The 27605-nt window shown below is 39.9% G+C and overlaps 1 protein-coding gene across 1 annotated transcript in view; it reads right to left on the minus strand.

The window, feature by feature from the left end:
* The window catches only part of LOC102272410 (myosin-15), a 100989-nt gene that overhangs the window by 35721 nt on the left and 37663 nt on the right, over positions 1-27605 (minus strand). The window contains exons 13-15 of the mRNA XM_070357586.1: positions 26103-26492; positions 15661-15787; positions 5464-5582 (exon numbers count right to left, since the gene is read on the minus strand). Of these exons, the coding sequence (XP_070213687.1) occupies positions 5464-5582; positions 15661-15787; positions 26103-26492 (636 nt within the window). The remainder of the gene's footprint in view (positions 1-5463; positions 5583-15660; positions 15788-26102; positions 26493-27605) is intronic.

Below are 27605 nucleotides of genomic sequence, written 5' to 3' on the forward strand. Positions count from 1 at the left end.
CCATTAATGATGAAAGCTTCAGAGGTGACATCATCTTTTTTAGATAAGGTTAATAACCACCTGCCACAGATGCAAGCTGAACCCGAACCTAGCTAGTTAATACTAGGGAGAGAATTTGGGACAAGAGAAAGGAGAGGGTATCTAATTGCTGCCATTAAAACAAGGAAGAGAGTTCTATTTAGGGAAATGCCAGCCTGACAATGTGGGCTTCAATAATAGACAGGCCTGGAGTTCTAGAAATAGTGCAGCATGCAAAGGTAGCAAAACACTCACTATCACTTAGGTAGTAAGATTTATATTTAGTAATATACAAGACACTGGTCTTGTTTGGGCTAGAAAGGACCACTGAGTTTAGTCTAGCTTTTTCATTCCATTGATAAAGAAAACAAAATCTTTTATTTTACATGCAAATCTCTAAAATCTTTATTACTTTAAAACAGTGCTATCCAATAGAAGTTTCTGTAGTGATAAAAATATCCTCTCTATATATATTGTCCAATACGGTAACCACTAGTCATGTGGCTGTTAAACATTCAAAATGTGCCCAACTGAATTTCAATTTTATTTAATTCTAATTAATATCAATTTAAATTCAGGTAGCCACCTGTAGCATAGTAGTGGCTTCTGTATTTATTGGACTGTAGAGCTAATAATTATTTGTCACTTAAGGCATGGTTTGATTAACCTAGCAACATCATTCCCAAGAGATAACCTAGTCTAGTGGGAAGAAGCAGGGTCTCTGCCAGTCCTCATGGGTCCTTAATACAAATTAGGAAGAAACCTCTTCCCAGATGCAGCTCTGAAAGCACAAGGCTTGGTTAATGGCAGCCTCAGGCAGACACTGAAGGGCTTTGAATGAGGAGGAGTAATATTTAGTTCCTTGGTGGCTCAGACAGTAAGAATCTGCCTATGATGTGGGAGAGCCAGGTTCAATCCCTGGGTCAGGAAGAGTCCCTGGAGAAGGGAATGGCAACCCACCATAGTGTTTTTGTCTGGGAAATCCCATGGACAAAGAAGCCTGGCAGGCTATAGTCCTTGAGGTCATAAACAGTCAGACATGACTAAGCAACTAACACTGGGAAGGACAGAGGGATTAGAATCTGGGAAACTTGGCTTCAAATTGTGGTCCTTCCTCTCATTTAATATATATTTAGTGAACACCTGTTCTAAACAACAGTGTTAACCAAAGTAAATAAAATGGAGACAAAGCCTTTGTCCAAAGAACCTAAATGGAGGAGGATATATGAAACAAGTATGTACAAAAATTAATAAATAAGATTGCTGAGAGCACTGAGATCATAAAACAGACTGATAAGAGGACACATGTTTGGCATTTTCTCATCATGCCCCAAAGGCCTCCAAGAAGGGCCTTCAAACAGTGGGAATAGTCCTAATGATGGCAGCTTACTTAAGAGGCAGTGAGGCAGCCACGGTGATTCAGTTCAGTTCAGTTCAGTCACTCAGTCGTATCCGACTCTGCGACCCCATGAATCGCAGCACGCCAGGCCTCCCTGTCCATCACCAATTCCCGGAGTTCACCCAGACTCACATCCATCGAGTCAGTGATGCCATCCAGCCATCTCATCCTCTGTCGTCCCCTTCTCCTCTTGCCCCCAATCCCTCCCAGCATCAGACTCTTTTCCAATGAGTCAACTCTTCGCATGAGGTGCCCAAAGTACTGGAGTTTCAGCTTTAGCATCATTCCTTCCAAAGAAATCCCAGGGCTGATCTCCTTCAGAATGGACTGGTTGGATCTCCTTGTAGTCCAAGGGACTCTCAAGAGTCTTCTCCAACACCACAGTTCAAAGGCATCAATTCTTTGGCGCTCAGCCTTCTTCACAGTCCAACTCTCACATCCATATATGACCACAGGAAAAACCATAGCCTTGACTAGACGGACCTTTGTTGGCAAAGTAATGTCTCTGCTTTTGAATATGCTATCTAGCTTGGTCATAACTTTCCTTCCAAGGAGTAAGCGTCTTTTAACTTCATGGCTGCAGTCACCATCTGCAGTGATTTTGGAGCCCCAAAAATAAAGTCTGACACTGTTTCCACTGTTTCCCCATCTATTTCCCATGAAGTGATGGGACCAGATGCCATGATCTTCATTTTCTGAATGTTGAGCTTTAAGACAACTTTTTCACTCTCCTCTTTCACTTTCATCAAGAGGCTTTTTAGTTCCTCTTCACTTTCTACCATAAGGGTGGTGTCATCTGCACATCTGAGGTTATTGATATTTCTCCCAGCAATCTTGATACCAGCTTGTGTTTCTTCCAGTCCAGTGTTTCTCATGACGTACTCTGCATAAAAGGTAAATAAGCAGGGTGACAATATACAGCCTTGATGTACTGCTTTTCCTATTTGGAACCAGTCTGTTGTTCCATGTCCGGTTCTAACTGTTGCTTCCTGACCTGCATACAAATTTCTCAAGAGGCAGATCAGGTGGTCTGGTATTTCCATCTCTTTCAGAATTTTCCACAGTTTATTGTGATCCACACAGTCAAAGGCTTTGGCATAGTCAATAAAGCAGAAATAAATGCTTTTCTGGAACTCTCTTGCTTTTTCCATGATCCAGCGGATGTTGGCAATTTGATTTCTGGTTCCTCTGCCTTTTCTAAAACCAGCTTGAACATCAGGAAGTTCACGGTTCACATATTGCTGAAGCCTAGCTTGGAGAATTTTGAGCATTACTTTACTAGCGTGTGAGATGAGTGCAATTGTGCAGTAGTTTGAGCATTCTTTGGCATTGCCTTTCTTTGGGATTGGAATGAAAACTGACCTTTTCTAGTCCTGTGGCCACTGCTGAGTTTTCCAAACTTGCTGGCATATTGAGTGCAGCACTTTCACAGCATCATCTTTCAGGATTTGAAATAGCTCAACTGGAATTCCATCACCTCCACTAGCTTTGTTCGTAGTGATGCTTTCTAAGGCGCACTTGACTTCACATTCCAGGATGTCTGGCTCTAGATGAGTGATCACACCATCGTAATTATCTGGGTCGTGAAGATCTTTTTTGTACAGTTCTTCTGTGTATTCTTGCCATCTCTTCTTAATATCTTCTGCTTCTGTTAGGTCCATACCATTTCTGTCCTTTATCGAGCTCATCTTTGCATGAAATGTTCCCTTGGTATCTCTAATTTTCTTGAAGAGATCTCTAGTCTTTCCCATTCTGTTGTTTTCCTCTATTTCTTTGCATTGATCGCTGAAGAAGGCTCTCTTATCTCTTCTTGCTATTCTTTGGAACTCTGCATTCAGATGCCTATATCTTTCCTTTTCTCCTTTGCTTTTCACTTCTCTTCTTTCAAAGCTATTTGTAAGGCCTCCCCAGACAGCCATTTTGCCTTTTTGCATTTCTTTTCCACAGGGATGGTCTTGATCCCTGTCTCCTGTACAATGTCACGAACCTCCGTCCATAGTTCATCAGGCACTCTGTCTATCAGATCTAGTCCCTTAAATCTATTTCTCACTTCCACTGTATAATCATAAGGGATTTGATTTAGGTCATACCTGAATGGTCTAGTGGTTTTCCCCACTTTCTTCAATTTAAGTCTGAATTTGGCAATAAGGAGTTCATGATCTGAGCCACAGTCAGCTCCCAGTCTTGTTTTTGCTGACTGCATAGAGCTTCTCCATCTTTGGCTGCAAAGAATATAATCAATCTGATTTTGGTGTTGACCATCTGGTGATGTCCATGTATAGAGTCTTCTCTTGTGTTGTTGGAAGAGGGTGTTTGTTATGATCAGTGCATTTTCTTGGCAAAACTCTATTAGTCTTTGCCCTGCTTCATTCCGTATTCCAAGGCCAAATTTGCCTGTTACTCCAGGTGTTTCTTGACTTCCTACTTTTGCATTCTAGTCCCCTATAATGAAAAGGACATCTTTTTGGGTGTTAGTTCTAAAAGGTCTTATAGGTCTTCATAGAACCGTTCAACTTCAGCTTCTTCAGCGTTACTGGTTGGGGCATAGACTTGGATTACTGTGATATTGAATGGTTTGCCTTGGAAAAGAACAGAGATCATTCTGTCGTTTTTGAGATTGCATCCAAGTACTGCATTTTGGACTCTTTTGTTGACCATGATGGCTACTCCATTTCTTCTGAGGGATTCCTGCCTGCAGTAGTAGATATAATGATAATCTGAGTTAAATTCACCCATTCCAGTCCATTTTAGTTCGCTGATTTCTAGAATGTCAACATTCACTCTTGCCATCTCCTGTTTGACCACTTCCAATTTGCCTTGATTCATGGCCCTGACATGCCAGGTTCCTATGCAATATTGCTCTTTACAGCATCAGATCTTGCTTCTGTCACCAGTCACATCCACAGCTGGGTATTGTTCTGCTTTGGCTCCATCCCTTCATTCTTTCTGGAGTTATTTCTCCACTGATCTCCAGGAGAAGTGAGTAAATGCAAGACGCAGCTATAGAAGGTAGGGTCACAGAAGGAGAATTGGACTCAGAAAGCGGCCTGATATGCCAGTTGGAAGCCTGGCATACCAGAGAAGTCAGCCAGAGAGATCTTCTAAACTATAAATCTAGTCATTTCAGAACCTGCTAAACTTCCTACAGTCTACTGCTAGCTACATGATCTTGGATGAGTTATTTGTCTTCTCAGAGCCTTGGTTACTTCATGTAAAAAAAAGAAAATAATTCTACCAGTTTCATATGACTTAACATCTGAAGGTTTAGATGACATCAAAGAAGCATCCAGCATGATGTCTGAAGCATGAATCATGGTAGTAATTTTTAAATGTACGTATAATATAGAAAATGAGGAGAATGTGGCGGATAAAAGAAAACATTTAAAAAGAGAAGTCTGCAGAGTCAATGGCTTTTACCCTTGGAGTAGATGCCTTTTCAGTGAGATTATATACAAGTGAAGTCCTTTGGGGTCTTAGAAGATGCCTTGAATATGAAATAAGAATAGACTTGAATACCAGGGCTCAAAGAATCCATCTCTCACTTTAGTCACTATGTTTTAACATTAAAGAATCACATCTACCGAGGTCACCTACTAGCAACATTATATATTCTCTTGGAAAGAAATAACTAATATCTATAATTCACTTGACAATTTAAAAGTAATATTGAATGAATCCAGTCCCATTCATTTTATCCTGATCTTTTAATTAATTCCACTTCTTTGTGCAATTCAGAATCAAAAATCCATAAAGAACTTTGCTGATGCTCTGTTCAAGTAATAATGCAAAACGGAAACACATAGTTTCCTTGCTCTAAATCTGACAAACTAGAAAAGCAATTTAAATTACCGAGGATGATCCTTCAGTGATCAGAGTCCTTCTCAGCATATCCAAGATCCAACAGGTCTTTTTTTCCTTAACTGCTAGAGCACTTACCCCTCTTCTTTTATATAAGAAGATATTCAAGCCAACCTAGCAAGCACTATTTAAAAAAAAAAAAAAAAACATGCCGTGAAATGCCTGGTGAGAAATAATAGATGCCTTACTTTGGTTTCTTCTGCCAGTTGCCCTTTCAGGTCTTGAATCTGCAGAGTGAAGATACTCTTTTCCCTGGAAAGTTGGTTTATCAGAGCTTCCATTTCTTCCAGCCTTTTCCGTAACTCACCTACAAAAAGATTTCACAAAGTAAGTTAATCGTGGTCTTCTTTCTCACCTACTGCCTTTCCCACTTAATTTTCTGAGTTTAAAAGCAACTAATATGATCCATATATTTTTTATATTTATAAAGAGTACAAGAGTCCAGTTACCAACAAATCATGACAATGATCCTTTCCAGAACTCACAAGAGAGTCCTAAAAAAGAACTAATTTTTGGTAGTAAGCATGACTATTTAACACAATATTCAGTTGGCCAGAAAGCTTGTCTGGGTTTTTCTGTAAGATGTTATAGAAAAATTTGAATGAACTTTTTGAACAACCCAATATTCAGTTCAGCTCAGTTCAGTCACTCAGTCGTGTCTGACTCTTTGCGACCCCATGAACCTCAGCACGCCCGGCCTCCCTGTCCATCACCAATTCCCGGAGTCCACCCAAACCAACGTCCATCGAGTCAGTGATGCCATCCAACCATCTCATCCTCTGTCATCCCCTTCTCCTCCTGCCCTCAATCTTTCCCAGCATCAGGGTTGTTTCAAATGAGTCAGCTCTTCACATCAGGTGGCCAAAGTATTGGAATTTCAGCTTCAACGTCACTCCTACCAATGAACACCCAGGACTGATCTCCTTTAGGATGGACTGGTTGGATCTCCTTGCAGTCCAAGGGACTCTCAAGAGTCTTCTCCAATACCACAGTTCAAAAGCATCAATTCTTTGGTGCTCAGCCTTCTTCACAGTCCAACTCTCACATCCATACATGACCACTGGAAAAACCATAGCCTTGACTGGATGCACCTTTGTTGGGAAAGTAATGTCTCTGCTTTTTAATATGCTGTCTAGGTTGGTCACAACTTTGCTTCCAAGGAGTAAGCATCTTTTAATTTCATGGCTGCAATCACCATCTGCAGTGATTTTGGAGCCCAGAAAAATAGTCAGCCACTATTTCCACTGTTTCCCCATCTATTTGCCATGAAGTGATGGGACTGGATGCCATGCTCTTCATTTTCTGAATGTTGAGCTTTAAGACAACTTTTTCACTCTCCTCTTTCACTTTCATCAAGAGGCTCTTTAGCTCCTCTTCATTTTCTGCCATAAGGGTGGTGTCATCTGCATATCTGAGGTTATTGATATTTCTCCTGGCAATCTTGATTCCAGCTTGTGCTTCTTCCAGCCCAGTGTTTCTCATGATGTACTCTGCATAGAAGTTAAATAAGCAGGGTGACAATATACACCCCTGACGTACTCCTTTTCCTATTTGGAACCAGTCTATTGTTCCATGTCCAGTTCTAATTCTTGCTTCCTGACATGCATATAGGTTTCTCAGGAGGCAGGTCAGGTGGTCTGGTATTCCCATCTCTTGAAGAATTTTCCACAGTTTATTGTGATCCACACAGTCAAAGGCTTTGGCATAGTCAATAAAGCAGAAATAGATGTTTTTTATGGGATTCTCTTGCTTTTTTGATGATCCAGTGGATGTTGGCAATTTGATCTCTGGTTCCTCTGCCTTTTCTGAAACCAGCTTGAACATCAGGAAGTTCACGGTTCACGTATTACTGAAGCCTGGCTTGGAAAATTTTAAGCATTGCTTTACTAGCGTGTGAGATGATTAGCTATCACTGAGAATCTTCCACAGAGTAAGTATTTTATGTATATTATCCAGTTTAATTCTCATAACTATTTGATAATGTAGGTATTATATTAGCCATTTTTCAGAAGGGAAAACACAGCCGCTTACTTAAATGTGATTGAGATACAAATCTGCACAGCTAGTAACCAATGGACATAGAGTCAAATTAAGCTTTTAATCCTGAAGAACACGTTCTTTCTTCTGTGGCATGCCCTCTTGTTTATTATGTGTGAGTCTACAAATTTCTGGCCATATAATTTTTAGATAATTACAACTTCTTTGCCTCATTTGTAAATTGAGGATAACAATAAAAGATTGTTAGTGAAAATTAATTGAGTGTGAATGTACTTTGTAGACTGAATTGCTAAATAAAGACTAGAAATTTTCATTAAAGTGTAGAGAATGTGATCAAGAAATGGGTAGATTTTATTTCACTCTAGTCTACCTTCCCAGCTTAGCTTATTTCATTCATAATAGGTGAGAAATGACTTGGTTATTAGAAATGGCACTAAAGCAGAGCCAATCCTCAACAAAAAGCATTAATTCTATTACATAATTAGTCCAACAATAAAAACTCCAAATATTTATGACTCCCACTCCTCTTGATATGAAGAAGTTCTAAAATTCTCAGCATTATCAGAAAGCATCTTTTTGGGTTAAAACTGCAATTACCAAACTTTTTAGTCTTAGGAACACTTTATACACTTAAAAATCATTGAGGACCCCACAGAGGTATTGTGCATATGAGTTTTATATTAACAGTGTATTTGAAAATAAAAGAGAAATTTAAGATACATATTTACTCATTTTAAAAGATAAAAATCTTAAAGACATGTTAACAGAAGTGATAGTTTTTAGAGGCAAAGCTATATATTCCAAAACAAACAAAAAATTAGTGAGAAAAATCAGCTTATTTTACATTTTAAAAAACTCTCTGGCTTAATAAAAGTCAGTTGGTTGAGGAATCCAACTGTTCTGGTTGAAGCATGTGAAGAAATCCAGCCTCTCACACATAAGTAGCTAGAAAAGGGAGATGTATTTTTATAGTTTTTTCAGATAATTGTGATGATTGTTTGATGCTATACCAAAACTCAACAAATAGAAGTTTCCTAAGGGTTAATGGTATAAACCAAACAAATGAAATTTTTTATTCTGTTCCATTAAAATTCATGGATCGGTCTTAAATTTTGAATGGATCTTTTACCCATATATCATTTTGCAGCACCAAGTAGTGGTGATTTGAAAAATATATGTTTACTCAATTATGCAGATTTTTCAAATGTTAACACATTTCATCACACAATATAAAATAAAATCATACTTGTTAACATCACCACTTATCTCATAAAAAAAGCCTTTAAGGTTCAGATCAAGATGGAGGAGAGGAAAATCCTGAGCTCACCTCCTCCCACAGATACACCAAACTACAACTAAATATAGAACAACTATCTCTGAGAATGACCTAAAGACTAACAGAACAGATTTTCTATAACTAAGCATATAAAGAAAAGGCCATATGGGGAAGGGGAAGAGGGCAGAGACATTGTCTAGTGAGAACATGCACCCCCACTAAGGCCACTAATAAGTGAGAGGGATATCCCAACTGTTGAGGTCCCCACTAGGGAGTGAGGGGTCCAAGCCCCCATCAGGCTCCCCAGCCCAATGTACTTGCACGGGGAAGACAAACTTCCATAATTTCTGGCTGTGAAAAGCAGCAGGGCTTAGGGTGGGGAAAGCCAAAAGGCAGTGGGAAACTGAAACACTGCTCACGTACAAACTCCCTCCAGGTCTCAGTGCAGAGGCAATAGCTTGAGAAACACCTGAGTCATAAAGGAGGAGATGGCCAATATTGACTACTATTAGGATGTACGCTAGAGGGCAGGGATCTGGCAGAACTTTCTCCAGTGGCAGAAGCACTTGTGGTCACATTTTTATTCATTTATTTATTAACTCTTCTGCCACCTAGCTGGCCCAGAGCTGGTGGGCACCATTTCTGTTACTTTCAATCAACCTGGCTAACAGGGTATACTTCCACCCCAACATTCCCCTGAGGATCAGCATGCCCCTCAAAAGCCACTCCATGACTGCCCCACCAAACAGGTGGCATGAGCTGCACCAATGCCCTTCCAAAGTGGCTCTTACACCAAATGACCTGGTGGGACATCTTGGCCAGCATCAGCACTCCTTTCAAAGGAGCTCCCACTTGGGAGTTAGCTCCATCCACAGCACACCTACAGCAGTCACAACCAAGCGATGCAGCCAGCCAGGCATGGTACCAGCTCCCCCAACTAGTGTGCCCACAGCAATTGTGGCCCAACCACATAAGAGAATGAACACAGCCCAAAGAGGGAAAACCTCAGTAACAAGAGGCTCTGGTGACCATGGGAATTGTGCCACGGAGCCCCACAGAAACCTTCCACATAAGGTCACTCTTTCAAGACTGGGATATGGAGCTGATCTATCTAATACATAGAAGCAAACCATAGAGTTAGGCAAAGTGAGGAGAAAAAGGAATACTTTCTAAATGAAAGAACGAGACAAAACTCCAGAAAAAGAACTAAATAAAATGGAGCTAAGCAATATATAAGAATATAATTCAAAGTAATCCTCATAAAGATGCTTACTAAACTCAGGAGAAGACTGAATGAACTCAGCCTGAGAACTTCAACAAAAATATAAAAAAGAACCAATCAGAATGAAAGATTACAATAACTGATATGAGAGTACACACTAAGAGAATCAACAACAGATTAAAAGATGCAGAACAGATCTGCAGTCTGGAAGATGAGGAATCGGAAATCATCCAATGAGAACAGGAAAAAAGAAATAAGAATTTTTAACAGAGATTAGTTTAAGGGACCTCTGGGACATCGGGCACACTACCACTTGCATTAGAGAGGCCCCAGAAGGAGAAGAGAGAGACAGAGGACACATAGAGGTAAAATATCTCAACATCATAAATATCATCTATGACAAAACTACAGCTAACCTGATACTCAATGGTCAGACCTCTCAAAGATCAGAATCAAGACAAGGAGGTCTGTTTTTACCACTTTTAGTCAACACAGTACTAGAAGTCCTAGCCACAGCAATTACAAATAAAAAGGGGTTTAAAGACATTTAAATAGGAAAGGGAGAAAAAAACTCACTATTTGCAGATGATATGATATATACATAGAAAACCCTAAAGCCTCCATCAAAAAACTATCAGATCTAATAAATGAATTCAATAAAGTTATAAGATGCAAAATCCATATACAGAATCAGATACATTTCTGTACACTAATAACAAACTATCAGGAAGAGAAATGAAGAAAACAATTTCATTTACAATTACATCAAAAGTATAAAATACCTAGGATTAAATGTAACCAAGAGGTTAAAAGACCTGTTCTTGGAAAACTATAAGAAATTGAGTAAAGAAATTAAAGATACAAGTAAATGGAAAGATACTCTATGTTCATAGACTGGAAGAATTAATATCATTAAAAAATATTACTACTGAAAGCAATCTACAGATTCAATGTAACCCTTATCAAAAATTTTGTCAAAACTAGAACAGATAACCCTAAAATTTGTATAGAACCACAGAAGTCCCAGAAAAGCCAAAGCGATCATGAGAAAGAAGAACAAAGCTGGAGGTATCACACAACCTGATTTCAAGCTATACTACAAAGTTATAGCAATGAAAACTATGATATTGGCATAAAAAATAGACACATAGATCAATGGAATGGAATACTACTCAGTCATGAAAAAATGAAATTATGTCATTAGCATTAACGTGGATGGACCTAGAAGGTATAATGTTAAATAAAATAAATCAGACACGGAAACACAAAGACAAATAACATATTATTTCACTTATATGTGGAATCTAAAAAAAAAATGAACAAACAAAACAATATAGAAACAGACTCACAGACACAGAGAACAAACTGGTAGCTGCCAGAGGGGAAGGGGATGGAGGAGTTAAGTGAAATAGGTTAAGGGGATTAGAGGTATGAACTTCTTATTTTAGTTATAAAATATGGGGCTATGATGTACAACATAAGGGTTATAGTCAATGGTATTGAAATAATTTTGTATGGTAACAGATAGTTATTAGGCTTATTGTGTTGATCAATTTGTAATACAGAGAAATGCTGAATCACTGTATTATATACCTGAAACTAATACTATACACAATAAAAAAAAGAGGGGGGGGAGTCTTCAAGAATTGAGAGCCATCAAGCTCATGAAAAAAATCTAATTTTTACCTAAAAGCTCCACTTTTATTATTGGCAACAAATATTGTCAGTTGTTTCCCTTGGAGTGACAGGCTCATTTTGTTCATTTTTGAAAAAAATATCTGCCAGATATCTAAGTCTGAATAAGCATAGTTTGTCAAATATTCTTTCAAGTAAATACGATTCTTCCTGAAAAATTGCTAGTTTAGCTCAGAACTTAAACAATCACACATCCTACTTTAGTATGAAACAGAGGTGCTTTATGCACACTTTCTGTTTTGTTACACAGAATATTAAAAAGATATATACTTGGGGTTGAGATATAATTAATTTTTACTGTTTCATTAAGGACATTCTTAAGTAAAACGGACTCTTTTTTAAACTTTTGAGTATATACCAGCAAATACAATGATTATTACTACAGCATGGTGCTACTGCCTTGGTTTGTGCTAAGGCTCCAGCAGTTTTAATCATCATTGCTTTCGCACCATCTATAATAGCAGCAAAAGGACTGAAAGAGCAAAGAGCATCTTAGTATTGAATGAAAGAGCTCTAACCTCTCACTTAGTTCCCCTGAAAGAGCCTTGATGATTGCTGGGGTTCCATGGACCAAACTTTGAGAAACTCTAGGTCACACATCATATTTAAAAGTATTCTGAGGAAATGCCAATCCATTAAGGGGTTGAGACTAACATAACACATATGTTACAGAACTGGGATCCACTTAACATGGCTTAACTGATCACATTTACTATTGGTCTCCTTTGAAAGCAGACTGTAATCAGTGGACAGGACAGGGCATGAGAAAGAAACTTTGGAAATAGTAGCAAAAAAGAAAAAAAGCATCAAAAATCTGGATCATCGTCCTAGTGAGAGGAGGGGAGTTTGGATAGGTATATACTTAAAATTTAATCCGTACAAGAGCCAAAAGGTAAAGCCGAGAATAAAGGAGGACATAAAATGCCCTGCATCCTAAGCAGAATTATCATCTCAGATCCAGTTTCATTTCACTCACCCACCAATTTCCTCATCAAAAAAGTGAATAGAAAATTAATACCAATAAGTAGAGGGAGGTAGGTAATGCCTATCAAACAAATTGTACACAGCACTTCCTTCAGCACAGACATACAGTCATTTTCCAGCCTAGCCTCCAGACTGCATGGTCCCCACACAGACTATATCCTAAATGGCACCAAAGATCAAATTGGGGGTTTTGTATTGAGGCCAAGTGTCACACACCCTGTCATCAGCATGAGAAGAGTCCTGCTTAGTGTCCCTGCTAGAATTTAAAACACTTCCCTCTTTTAGAGTTCCAAATCTATAGTTTGGATGGCATCATCAACTCAATGGGCATGAGTTTGAGCAAACTCCAGGAGATAGTGAAGGACAGGGAAGCCTGGCATGCTGCAGTCCATGGGGTCGCAAAGAGTCTGACATTATTGAGCAACTGAACAACAACAACCAGATTTAGCATCTAGAAACAGAGGTGTCCACAGGCAGAATGATAAATGGCCTTCATTTGGAAGGATAAATGGCCTCCACTGTCTTTTTAAAGTGAGTGCCTCTGGGTATCAAGAACACATTGTTTATTTTCATTGGCCTAGGAAGTCTGTCTCTGGGAATATATTACTAAAAATTATTCTAATTACAAACAGCTAGCCACATGCTGTTCATAGCAGACAAGCAAGTTACAGGGCAAGATGAAGTAACCATTGTCCATCTAATTGATGGATGAGAAACACTCATAATGACTATACAAGATACAAAAAAGCTCATGATGAATTTAAAAAGAAAAACCTCAAATAGATTGCCATCATGTAAAAGATAGAGGGGGAAAACCTCATTAATAGTGGTTGATGGTTAAGAATAAGCCACAGAACATTGTTCTAATTTTAACTGGTCAAATGTTTGAGGATCCCCAGCAAATGGCAGGCATTGCTCTAGATGACTAACATATCAGTGGACGTAATAAAGGCCCCTGCCCTCATGTAGCTTACACTGTGGCAGATGGAGACAAGACAAACTTATTTATTATGTCAAGCATGTAGTTTCTTTGAAGGTATTAAATTCTATGAAAAAAGAAGCACATGGAGAAAACTGGTTGAGAGTACTCAAATGTCACCTTCCCAACAAGGCCTATCCTGACTTCCCCCAGATCTATTTGATTAACTCTCATCTTTAAGCTTTTTCTTGATGAGTAGGGTACTCTACGCAGAAAAAATAGTCAGGGCAAGACTCTAGGGTGGGAGTATGCCTGATATTTTCAAAACATAGCAAAGAGGTCAAAAGAGAGGTGTAGGTTCATACTACCCAAGGCATCTACAGATTCAATGCAATCCCTATAAAATTTCCAATGGCATTTTCCTCAGAACCAGAACAAAAAATTTTAAGATTTGTATGGAAACACAAAAGACTCTGAGTAGCCAAAAGAATCTTGAGAAAGAAGAGGGCTGGAGGGATCATGCTCCTTGACTTAAGGCTATACTATATAAATTGTGTCTGACTCTTTGTGACCCCATGGACTGTAGCCCGCCAGGCTCCTCTGCCCATGGAATTGCCCAGGCAAGAATACTGGAGCGCATTGCCATTTCCTCCTCCAGGGAGTCTTCCCAACCCAGGCATCAAACCCAGATTTCCTACATTGTAGGGAGATTCTTTATTGTCTGAGCCACCAGGGAAGCCCCATATATATATTCTGCTGAGTCACTTCAGTCGTGTCCAACTCTGTGTGACCCCATAGACAGCAGCCCACCAGGCCCCCCTGTCCCTGGGATTCTCCAGGCAAGAACACTGGAGTGGGTTGCCATTTCCTTCTCCAATGCATGAAAGTGAAAAGTGAAAGTGAAGTTGCTCAGTCGTGTCCAACTCTTAGCGACCCCATGGACTACAGCTTACCAGGCTCCTCTGTCCATGGGATTTTCCAGGCAAGAGTACTAGAGTGGGGTGCCATCGCCTTCTCCACATATATATATATATTACTTGGCCATAAAAAAAAAGAAATAATGCCACTTAAAGCAACATGGATGGATATAGAGATACTCATGTATGGATGTGAGAGTTGAACCATAAAGAAGGCTGAGCACCAAAGAATTGATGCTTTTGAACTGTGGTGTTGGAGAAGATTCTTGAGAGTCCCTTGGACTGCAAGGAGATCAAACCAGTCAATCCTAAAGGAAATCAGTCCGGAATATTCTTTGGAAGGACTGATGCTGAAGCTGAATCTCCAATATTTTTGCCACCTGATGTGAAGAGGTGACTCATTAGAAAAGACCCTGATACTGGGAAAGGTGAAGGCAGGAGGAGAAGGGGACAACAGAGGACGAGAGGACTGGATGGCATCACCAACTCAATGAAGACTGGCATGCAGCAGTCCATGGAGTCACAAAGAGTTGGACACAACTGAGCAACTGAACAACAACAACAAAAGCAACAAGGATGGATATAGAGATTATCATATTAAGTGAAGTCAGACAGAAAAAGACAAATATCATATGATACCACTTATATGTGGAATCTCAAAAAAAATGATACAAATGAACTTATTTACAAATCAGAAACAGACTCACAGAAAACAAACTTGTGGTTACCAAAGGGGAGAGCAGGGATCAAGGAGGACATAAATTCAGAGTTTGGGATTAATATATATACACTACTGCCCATAAAATAGGTAATCAATGACCTGCTATATAGCATAGGGAACTATACTCAATATCTTGTAATAATCTTTCATGCAAAAGAATCTGAAAAAGGAATACATACACACATACATGAATGTAACTGAATAACTTTGCTGTACAATTGAAATCAATACAACATTGTAAATTAACTATACTTCAATTTGTAAAAAATATAAATATAAAAAATAGGTGTGGGCTCATTGAAAATTAGGGGAAATGCCTATTTCAGTGAGGTAGATATGATAAAAAGGCATGTCTTATAGACTGTGTGGATAGTCTCTACCATCCTTGGATCATGAAAGCTACTCCAGTCAACTGCATATTGCTTTTCCCCCTCATGGAAGAGAGTTGGGCAAGGCCTTTCAAGGTGGCACAGAGGTGATCCTTCCCAGACAAGAGCATGTCTTGGAAAAGATAACATCAAGGGCCTCACCACCCCCCTAGAATTTTTAAATTCCCACCCAGACTCAGTGATTGGATCATCATTTCAGTGGTTTCTCCACCATTCTTCTGGGCTTGAGACTTGTAAGTGAAGCAACACCAAAAGTTTACTTACCATTCTCACTCCGTAGCTTTGTCTTCTGCGCTGTCACGTCATTTGCTAATTGAGTCACTTCATCCAGTTTTGCATTTGCTTCTTTCAAGCGTTCCTCATACAGACTACAAAGCTTCTCAGCATTAGCCTACAAGTTGAGAGGGGAAGGTTGGACATGGTTTATAGAGAACATGCTGAATTAGCTACATAAGGAAGGGAGGGAGGGGTGGTTCCTGGGACCCTTGTGCTCTCCTCTGCCCTGAAAGTCACAGCTAGCATTGGAAAACCATGTCTGCTAATTTTAAACAGCAAAATACACTCAGAGTCTGGGCCCCTAGGCGGCCCAAACTTTTCAAATTATAGGTATTAATGGAGAAACAAGTATCTGGTATTGGGGAATGTCTCTAGAATTCTTTGCTTTTCAGAAGAAGGAAATGTGTCAAACACTGATGAAGTATATAATTACTTCCTGACATTATATATTTAACCATCTTTCTTTTCTTCTAGACTATAAGCTTCATGAGGATAGAGGTTCCATTTGATAACAGATTATACCCCCTATGTCTAGAATAGTATCTAACACATATTAGGAGCTCAATAAACAAGGGGATAGTTCAGAGGGATGGGAAAGAAAGGATGGGAAAGATGGAGGAGGAAGGAAAGTCCAGAGGGTTGACCAAGAAGGACAGGAGAAAGCAGATGAATCTGAGATACAGCAGCGTAATAATAGAAGTTTGAACTGCGAAAACAACTGGACCCTCCCAATCATTAAGGTTGCAGGCTCATGATTACCCTGCTGGGTTATCATTTCAATCCCAAACTCCAACTTCTCAGAATTGGTTGTTCATGTTTAAAGAAAATGATATGCTAAGTGACCTATGCACTTTTACCTGGTTTAAGTAACCAATCTAATCATCAAATTTTTGCCACACTGAAAACTAATGCCAATGACTTTGAAATTCAATATTTTCAGGACCAAGAGCTTCCAAATGTAAGATGGTGCTGGCCCCTTTACCTAGCTGTAATTTTCATTCATATTATTAATATGGTCAGATATCATAAAATGACACGTGGTACTTCACAGTTCTACGGATTTTACATTGCTGTTTTTCTGTTTTGTTCTCAGTCCATATGAGACTTTTGTCTCTATAAAGAAATAGTGCTATGGAAAAAGGAGGGGAGATGTAGGGGAAGGGATAGCAAGAGAGAAGAAGGAGAGAGAAGGAGATTACTTTGACAAAGAAAGGATCACATCAATGGCATTTCAAGAAAATGGTGAAAACTGTGAAATCTGGTGGTAAGTCTAATAGTTTTCAACGTTAAACTAATTTTTATGATATAGCAATGGCCAAGGGAGAGAAACATCTCCAGGATGATGCCAGGTTTAGTCCTTTGGGAAACTTCTGAGTCAGCAAAGACTTTGGAGCTCTCCAGCTGGAGCCTGTGCTGTGATGAAGATTGTTCTCTGTAAACTTACTCTATTTTATAGTTAGAAATGACTATTCTAACTGTTTTTGGAAGACTCCTAAATTACATCTTATATCCCCAAGGCCAAATACAGAGCTTGACACAAAATAGGAGACTCAAATTACTACAAACTTTAGTGAGAGGTTGGCAAACAGACCCACTAAAGTTTACTTAGAGGTCACATTCAAGCTTTCCCTATGAACCTCAACCCCCAAATTGGTTTTTTTTTAACTGGGTTGGTATATTATCCACTGATTAGCAAACAAAGGAAGAGGCCATTCGGAGACTGACAAGAAATATCAGTAATTCTACTCACAGATATTCCATAGCACACCCATGCCAGGTGGTGGATATGAAACCAGACCTGCCAGAGGTTCAATCAGCTTTCTGTACATCACGAAGGTTAGAACAATGATGTTAAATGCCAGACACACTCAATTACCCGCAATCTCCACTTATCACTAGAAGCTATAGAAAAAACACAGGCAACAATTTCTAAATAGTCTGTAATTTCAAATATTTTGATTGTTGAATATGTTTGCTTTACTACTTCTGAAAGTAATCTGACAGTCAAAGTTGGCACACTCATTTTCCTCACAGTATTCCTCAGGAACTCAGATTGCCTCTGTTTTATAAATGAGGAAATGGTCAGAGAGGCTAAATACCTTGCCCAAATTCACACAGCTAGTATGTGTTGGGTATAGCATTTGAACTGGTGCAAGAAAAGAAAAAGTCAGACACTAGATTCCTAAGGATCTGTTATATCAAGTAATAACAAAGGAAATGTTAAGGATTAATTAACTTAACATTCTAGTTGATTGAAATTGTCGTGAATCCTGTGTGAAACTGGATTCCAGATCCAATTTATGGATTCTGGAAGAAACTGAATAAAAATATGACTATGTGAACCATTTTTGTTTTATGTTCACTCCAATAATAAATGACCTATGAATTGGGTCAGGAGGAAGACAGCCAGATGTGAGAAATGCCACTTCTGCTTATGACCAGGAGTGTGCTCTTCTGCACACCTGTTTGCTGAGGGTGAAAGAACACAGATCTCCATAAGACAGCTTAGTCAGTGTTGTGGGAGTGGCAAGCAAAGGAGCCAGAGAATTCCCTGGTTTCAAGAGAAGCCTGTGTGATTAAGCCCTGCATGGCTGTGCACACCTGCAGAGCAGGCAGCTACTGGGCAGGCATAAGACATTCGCCCTCAGGCACAGCCTCAATTGGTAGTTATCCATGGCACTAACATTGGTATTGTGTTTTCAATTGAAAAAGTGTTTTCATAAGCAGGATCTGCAAAGGCAATGTGATTGTTTATCTAAAGGTGGCCTGGACAGGGGCATGCCATTCAAAGGGTGGTACCCTCAAAAGTACTTCAAGTTTCAGCCTAAAGATAGACACTAAATTTTGATACCAAGAAGGAAGAGGTTAATGGAATAATGCACATTTATTCTGAAGCTGGTTCTTAAAATGACGCATAAAAATGCTGCCTCCTAGAAATTCAGGAACCAATGGGAATTCAAAATAATCAAGATAATTGTGAGATTGCCTATAACTTCTAAATTGCCCTGGGCCTCTCTGTCAGCCTAATATGCTTTCGAAAATGCTTTGGTTTCTACTGTACCACTGAGTATTGGCATTTCTGGCATTATAATTCAAGAAAAGATGAAGTAAACAATTCAAGATAAAGTTCAGCATAATGTATATGCCTATGAGAGTGAACAGAGTCAATTTATCCCACCAAGAAATATGTAAGGCAGCAACAGAATGCCATCACCCACAGACATACACAGGATTGGGGGTTGAGGCCCATCTCCACCATATAATTTTTGTGACCCTGAACAAATGATTAAATCTATGAGCCACAGAAATCCCAAGAGGCGTATGTAAAAAACTGATGCTAGTAACTGAGTGTACTGATTATGGAAAGCACTTAGTAAACATGAGAAAAATAAGACCTAGTTTCTACCTTAGAGATGTCTTCTACTGAAGCAAACTGAAAAGATTACAATGTGGCAATGCAAAGGGGATGCCAAAAGTGCTACAAGAATTCAGAAAATAATTCAGGTAACATTTTAATCAGGGATGTTGAACTTGAGCACTCCAGAGACACAGTTCAGTTTGGAAAAGGCACATTGGTGGGAAAATGGATATTTGATGGAACGCAGGCATTCTAGCATGGCTGAAGTAGAGGGTGTAGAGGGTCTAGGAAACAAAGTTCTAGAATCTAAAACTGGCACGAGGAGTGGAGTCAGATCATGGGCTACAGGGTACCTTAAAGGGCAGAAATGTGGAGTTCACTCTGAAGCTGGGAAATGATTCCACAGAGCCATGCATCTCTTAAAATATTCATATCGGTACTATTTTAAAAAGATTGGGAAAAAAAAGATAATTTAGAAAACACTGCAATAATCCAGTTAACAGATAATGAAATTTTTACATATGAGTGGGAATGGAATGAAAAATTACAAGACCGTACAAAATTGACCTTCTCTAAGAATTGATTGGAAAGCAAAGAACAGAGAGGAAACACAGTTCTAGGCTGAGAGTCTGGGTGATGGAAGGAACAGGGTGCTGGTGGCAAAAAGATCCATAGAAATTATATGTCAGCTTCAGGAGAGGTAAGTCTGGCTTTAGACATGCTAATTTGAGGAAAGAGAGACATTACTGATCTTTGCAAGAACCAATTAAGAAACTACTTTTAAGATGTGTGCTTAGTCACTCAGTCATGTCCGACTCTTTGCAGCCTCATGGACTGTAGCCCACCAGGCTCCTCTATCCAGGGGATTCTCCTGGCAAGAATACTGGAGTGGATTGCCTGAGGATCTTCCTGACCCAGGGATGGAATCCAGGTCTTCTGCACTGCAGGCAGTTCTTTACTGTCTGAGCTACCAGGAAGCCCAACAAAAGGGGAAATAAAAGACGTTGCAGGGGTTAAAGGAGTGAGGAGGTAGTGAGATATACACTGACTTGTGGGAGCTGGTTTCCAAACAAGGCACACCAGTGAGCCACACTCTCTAGTATCCACACCCACGTGTAGACCCTATCCTGTGACTCATCACTGTTGGGAGTCACACAGAATCACTCCACTGTATTGCAAGCCAACCTCACAAGAGTCTTTGCAGCTTCTGGTCTCTTGGAATACTTGCTTTTAGTGCCCTGAATTACGATGTAAGAAGTCCAACTCCCCTATGACTACCACGCTGTGAGGAAAGCCAAGCTAGCTACATGGAGAGGTCATAAGGAAAGAGACATTTCCAAACAGCCTTCAACTGTCTAGCTATCCCAGCCCAAGAGCCAGACAGGTGAGTGAATAAACCTTCAGATGATTTGAGTCACAACCACCATCTGCGCTAAGCCTGTCAAGCCCCAGAACCAAGAGAGAAAAATAGTAAATTATATTGTTTTAACTTCAAGGTTTTGAGGGTGATTTGCTACATGCTGCTGCTGCTGCTAAGTCGCTTCAGTCGTGTCTGACTCTGTGCGACCCCATAGACGGCAGCCCACCAGGCTCCCCCATCCCTGGGATTCTCCAGGCAAGAACACAGGAGTGGGTTGCCAATTCCTTCTCCAATGCATGAAAGTGAAAAGTGAAAGTGAAATCGCTCAGTCGTGTCCAACTCTTAGCGACCCCATGGACTGCAGCCTACCAGGCTCCTCCGTCCATGGGATTTTCCAGGCAAGAGTACTGGAGTGGGTGCCATTGCCTTCTCCGGATTTGCTACATATCAATAGATAAATAGAACATTACTCTTTGGTCAAGGAATCAGATTAAGACAGACATGGACAGGCTTTGCTTTTCTCTCAAAATACTAACCCTAGTATGGAAAAGTCTGTTTTTTTTGTTTTTTGTTTTTTAATATGTGGATAATGGTTATGTGGAAGAATATTTTATTGTTTGGAGCAAGAATGAAAGAAATGGCTGAGTGAATATATTATAAGGTGAAGAGAGAAGTTATAATGAATGGTCTTAATCTTATCAGTTAAGTGTTAACATTTAGTAAGAGGATGGATTCAGGAAGGCAGGGTTGGAGTCTGAGGAAGGATTTTTGTTTCTCTTTTAAAATAAAACAAGTTAGAAGAATAAAGAACTTCTGAGCAGCAATGAAATTCCAGAGGAAGTTGGTAAGTATAAAATTAATACATAATTAGTACGGATTTATGGTGAATCTGTCAATGGTCTTATGATTTTATGACTTACTACTAAAATGTATAGCAACAGAAGAGTTCCTGAGGATGAATGAGGGGCAAAGAGTAAGGTCTTCTAGTGCTCACTTGCACTGATAAAGGAAGATAAACCTACAAGGGCAAGGAGTGAGAATGTTTTCATTGCTGAGTTGAAGACAGAATCCAAACAAAATGCAGCATACAGAAGAGACAGAGGAAGAGAGGTCCGAAGTCTTCACTAGATTTATATTTTATGATAATTGAAGGTGTGATGGCAGGGAGAGTGGAGAGGAAGAAAGAGAAGGAAAAGTGGGGTAGTTGTGTTTCTTTCTATTCAATGTGCTATTTAAAGGAAATTAAGGCTAAATATTTCAGGAGTCACTCAGTATCTCTGAAGAAATCGTACATTTTTATGGTTGTCATCCTTAAAGATCAAGCTTTATTGTTGGTTTGTCTTCCCAGATGACTACAGATTCTGCTCACAGGAAGAATCTGGCACTGGTTATTTGCTCTGCATGGCCTCAATCAAAGCTCCTCTCAACTGCCAGAAGGTAAGGAGGTTCTTACCTGTGATCTGATACTAGTCATTTGAGATGAGAGCTGGCAGAGTAGAGATTAATGGGCTCGGTGAAGAAAGAACATGTGAAAATTCTCCTAGTGTTGGCTTATTAAAGAGATGCCAGAGGACACAAAGGAGAAAAAGTTCTTAACTTCCCCCAAAGCTGTTTGTACCATTTGTTTGGATGGACTTAAAGTTCCTGAGCCCCCTCCTTGGAGTGCTCCCAACTCAAAGCCATCCTTCAAGAGAGAAACACCACTGATGAATCTATTTGCAAAGCAGGAATAGAGATGGAGACATAGAGAACAGACTTGTAGACACAGGGAGGGAAACGGGAGGGTGGGATGAATTGAAAGAGTAGCACTGACATATATCCACTACAGTGTGTAAAGTAGACAGCTAGTGGGAAGCTGCTATATGGCATAGGGAGTTTAGCTCAGTGCTCTGTGATGACCAGGAGGAGTGAGATGGGGTGGGAGGGGGAGGCACAAGAGAAGGGGACATGTGTATACTTGTTATTGGTTATTGTACAGCAGAGGCTAACACAACATTGTCATGCAATTATCCTCCAACTGAAAAAAGAGAGAGACACACACCATGTACAAGTTAGTGGCATCCCTTGTCCAGCCTACCTACTGTGTCATCACTAGAAAGACCCACAAGGAACACAGACTGGAATTCCAATAAGGTGAGAAGCCACAGGCTACCTTCAGGGGATGGTCATGGAACTTTAGCAATGCCTGAGATTAGACCTGATCTAGAGAGGAGCTATCCCACACCCGAGGTCAGAGGTGGCGGCCTAGAGGAGCTACTCCATGCCCAAGGTCAGGGGAGGTGGCCATGAGGAGATACCCCTTGTCCAAGGTAAGAGAAACCCAAGTAAGACGGTAGGTGTTGTGAGAGGGCATCAGAGGGCAGACACACTGAAACCATACTCACAGAAAACTAGCCAAACTAATCACATGGACCACAGCCTTGTTTAACTAAGCCATGCTGTGTGGGGCCACCCAAGACGGACGGGTCATGGTGGAGAGGTCTGACAGAATGTGGTCCACTGGAGAAGGGAACGGCAAACCACTTCAGTATTCTTGCCTTGAGAACCCCATGAACCATATGAAAAGGCAAAATGATAGGATACTGAAAGAGAAACTCCCCAGGTCAGTAGGTGCCCAATATGCTATTGGAGATCAGTGGAGAAATAACTCCAGAAAGAATGAAGGGATGGAGCCAAAGCAAAAACAATACCGAGTTGTGGATGCGACTGATGATACAAGCAAGGTCCGATGCTGTAAAGAGCAATATTGCATAGGGACTGGAATGTTAGCTCCATAAATCAAGGCAAATTGGAAGTGGTCAAACAGGAAATGGCAAGAGTGAACATTGACATTCTAGGAATCCGCAAACTAAAATGGACTGAAATGGGTGAATTTAACTCAGATGACTATATCTACTACTATGGGCAGGAATCCATTAGAAGAAATGGAGTAGCCATCATAGTCAACAAAACAGTCCGAAATGCAGTACTTGGATGCAATCTCAAAAACAACAGAATGATCTCTGTTCGTTTCCAAGGCAAACCATTCAATATCACGGTAATCCAAGTCTATGCCCCAACCAGTAACGCTGAAGAAGCTGAAGTTGAACAGTTCTATGAAGACCTACAAGACCTTTTAGAACTAACACCCAAAAGAGATGTCCTTTTCATTATAGGGGACTAGAATACAAAAGTAGGAAGTCAAGAAACACCTGGAGTAACAAGCAAATTTGGCCTTGGAGTGCAGAATGAAGCAAGGCAAAGGCTAATAGAGTTTTGCCAAGAGAATGCACTGGTCATAACAAACACCCTCTTCCAACAACACAAGAGAAGACTCTATACATGGACATCACCAGATGGTCAACACCAAAATCAGATTGATTATATTCTTTGCAGCCAAAGATGGAGAAGCTCTATGCAGTCAGCAAAAACAAGACTGGGAGCTGACTGTGGCTCAGATCATGAACTCCTTAATGCCAAATTCAGACTTAAATTGAAGAAAGTGGGGAAAACCACTAGACCATTCAGGTATGACCTAAATCAAATCCCTTATGATTATACAGTGGAAGTGAGAAATAGATTTAAGGGACTAGATCTGATAGACAGAGTGCCTGATGAACTATGGACGGAGGTTCGTGACATTGTACAGGAGACAGGGATCAAGACCATCCCCATGGAAAAGAAATGCAAAAAAGCAAAATGACTGTCTGAGGAGGGCTTACAAATAGCTGTGAAAAGAACAGAAGTGAAAAGCAAAGGACAAAAGGAAAGATATAAGCATCTGAATGCAGAGTTCCAAAGAATAGCAAGGAGAAATAAGAAAGCCTTCCTCGGTGATCAATGCAAAGAAATAGAGGAAAACAACAGAATGGGAAAGACTAGAGATCCCTTCAAAAAAATTAGAGATACCAAGGGAACATTTCATGCAAACATGGGCTTGATAAAGGACAGAAATGGTATGGACCTAAGAGAAGCACAAGATATTAAGAAGAGGTGGCAAGAATACACAAAAGAACTGTACAAAAAATATCTTCACAACACATCGTGATTAATCACGATGGTGTGATCACTCACCTAGATCCAGACATCCTGGAATGTGAAGTCAAGTGGGCCTTAGAAAGCATCACTACGAACAAAGCTAGTGGAGGTGATGGAATTCTAATTGAGCTATTTCAAATCCTGAAAGATGATGCTGTGAAAGTGCCGCACTCATTCTGCCAGCAAATTTGGAAAACTCAGCAGTGGCCACAGGACTGGAAAAGGTCCGTTTTCATTCCAATCCCAAAGAAAGGCAATGCCAAAGAATGCTCAAACTACCGCACAATTGCACTCATCTCACACGCTAGTAAAGTAATGCTCAAAATTCTCCAAGCCAGGCTTCAGTAATACGTGAACCATGAACTTCCTGATGTTCAAGCTGGTTTTAGAAAAGGCAGAGGAACCAGAGATCAAATTGCCAACATCTGTTGGATCATCAAAAAAGCAAGAGAGTTCCAGAAAAACACCTACTTCTGCTTTATTGACTATGCCAAAGCCTTTGATTGTGTGGATCACAACAAACTGTGGAAAATTCTGAAAGAGATGGGAATACCAGACCACCTGGCTTGCCTCTTGAGAAACCTATATACAGGTCAGGAAGCAACAGTTAGAACTGGACATGGAACAACAGACTAGTTCCAAATAGGAAAAGGAGTACATCAAGGCTGTATATTGTCACTCTGCTTATTTAACTTATATACAGGGTACATCATGAGAAACGCTGGGCTGGAAGAAGCACAAGCTGGAATCAAGATTGCCGGGAGAAATATCAATAACCTCAGATATGCAGATGACACCACCCTTATGGCAGAAAGTGAAGAGGAACTAAAAAGCCCATGATGAAAGTGAAAGAAGAGAGTGAAAAAGTTGGCTTAAAGCTCAACATTCAGAAAATGAAGATCATGGCATCTGATCCCATCACTTCACAGCAGATAGATGAGGAAACAGTGGAAACAGTGTCAGACTTTATTTTTTGGGGCTCCAAAATCATTGCAGATGGTGATTGCAGCCATGAAATTAAAAGACTCTTACTTCTTGGAAGACAAGTTATGACCAACCTAGATAGCATATTGAAAAGCAGAGACATTACTTTGCCAACAAAGGTCCATCTAGTCATGGCTATGATTTTTACAGTGGTAATGTATGGATGTGAGAGTTGGACTGTGAAGAAAGCTGAGCGCTGAAGTATTGATGGTTTTGAACTGTGGTGTTGGAGAAGACTTGAGAGTCCCTTGGACTCCAAGGAGATCCAACCAGTCCATTCTAAAGGAGATCAGTCCTGGGTGTTCATTGGAAGGACTGATGCTAAAGCTGAAACTCCAGTACTTTGGCCACCTCATGCGAAGAGTTGACTCATTGGAAAAGACCCTGATGCTGGGAGGGTTTGGGGGCAGGAGAAGAAGGGGACAACAGAGGATGAGATGGCTGGATGGCATCACCAACTCGATGGATATGAGTTTGAGTGAACTCCGGGAGTTGGTGACAGACAGGGAGGGCTGGTGTGCTATGGTTCATGGGGTCGCAAAGAGTCAGACATGACTGAGTGACTGAACTGAACTGAGCCAATCTGAAGATCTCTAGCTTCCATTAGCAGGTACTTTGAGTCACCAATTTACTTTAACTTTCTCTCCCTTCCCCTCCTCTGCCTACTTCCATGTTCTAAATCCTCAAGAAGAGCTTGTAAATGTTCTTTACCTTAGCTCTGGTCATCTGTTCAACATGGATCAGGAGATCGTTCACTTCGAGCTCTAGGTCACTCTTGTCTTTTTCCAGTGTCTGCTTGACCTGTTGTAAATTTTCTACCTGGCTCTCCAGCTCAGCCAGGCTATCTGCGTGTCTCTTCTTCAAAGAGGCAGAGGTTGCCTCAAAGTGCAGTGTGGCCTCTTCCAGGTCTCGGCGGAGCTTCTGGAATTTTGTTTCTTGTTTCTTAGTTATCTCCAGCTGAGCCGAACTGACACCTCCTGCCTCCTCCAGCCTCTCATTCATGTCTTCCAGCTCTCGGATGAGGTTAGCTCTCTCCCTCTCTACCTTGGCTCGAGTGGTCCTTTCAGCTTCCAATTCTTCTTTCAAAAGTTGTATCTGAGTCTACAGCAATAAATAACTTTAACTTTCACTAAGCACTTGTAGCATATTTTATATTCAAGAGCTCTACTGTACTTTTTTTTCTCAAAACTAAGCAAAACAACATAACACTTTTGGTTCTCATTTATAGCTAAAGAAGATAGAATACAGAGAAATTAAGTAATTTGCTCCAAAGCAGTACCGAGACCAGAATTAAAATTTGTAATTCCTCCCAATTTCCCAGACCATGGTGATGAGCAACCTCATTAGATTATATACATGAGGAGGACATTTTAATAAAGAGCACTTTGCAAAGGACTAGAAAATATCTTTCATATAACAAGGAAACACTTTAAGGAGAGCTTATAAAAAAATAACATGATGAATTTTATATACAATACCTCATGTATCTGAAATTTATTTACCTGAAAACCTTAACTATTGCCAACTTTGGCTAAAATCTCATCAACAGATTAAATACCCCTGAGTTCAAGCAGCTAACTCATAAGACACAGCATCCATTTAATTTTATACAAATTCTGACAAACTTGGTTACTTGATTTCTTAGTCTGAAGGTGATTTTAAGTAGCAGGAAAGTTGAAGTAACAAATTAAAATTGGTGGAGGAATGGGATTATTAATTGGAGTAGTAACCTGATATTATTAGAAGCAGAATTACAAGACAAAGAAGAGCAGTGATAAGAATTCTCAGAGCCCAAATGTCTTTTGCTGTTAAGGGCAAATAGCTTTACAAATCTTGATAGCATCATTGTGGGACAGGACAGTAAAACTGATGATGGTCATTAATATCACCTTAAATAATTAGGTGTAGGTTAGGGCAGAAGAAAAAAGGAATGACTTATATTTTAGAATATACTTTTCTTTCCATTAAGTAAGAGTATGATTGCTAAAAGGAAACTAAAATTTGCTAAATTTTTTAGACTGAATCAAATAAATAAGGGTATCTAATCTGGATGAGTTGTGACAGAGGTGCTAAAAAATTTATGATTTCCACACCCAACTAATCATGATCCCCTTACAATTAGTTATCTTGAGATACAATACCTTCATTTCAAACAATACTCTAACCAGATCAAACATTTCTGAAACATTTCCTTAGAAATAATCTTTGGAACAT

This window comes from Bos mutus, chromosome 1, assembly GCF_027580195.1.
Source record: "Bos mutus isolate GX-2022 chromosome 1, NWIPB_WYAK_1.1, whole genome shotgun sequence".
Taxonomy (NCBI): Eukaryota; Metazoa; Chordata; class Mammalia; order Artiodactyla; family Bovidae; genus Bos; species Bos mutus.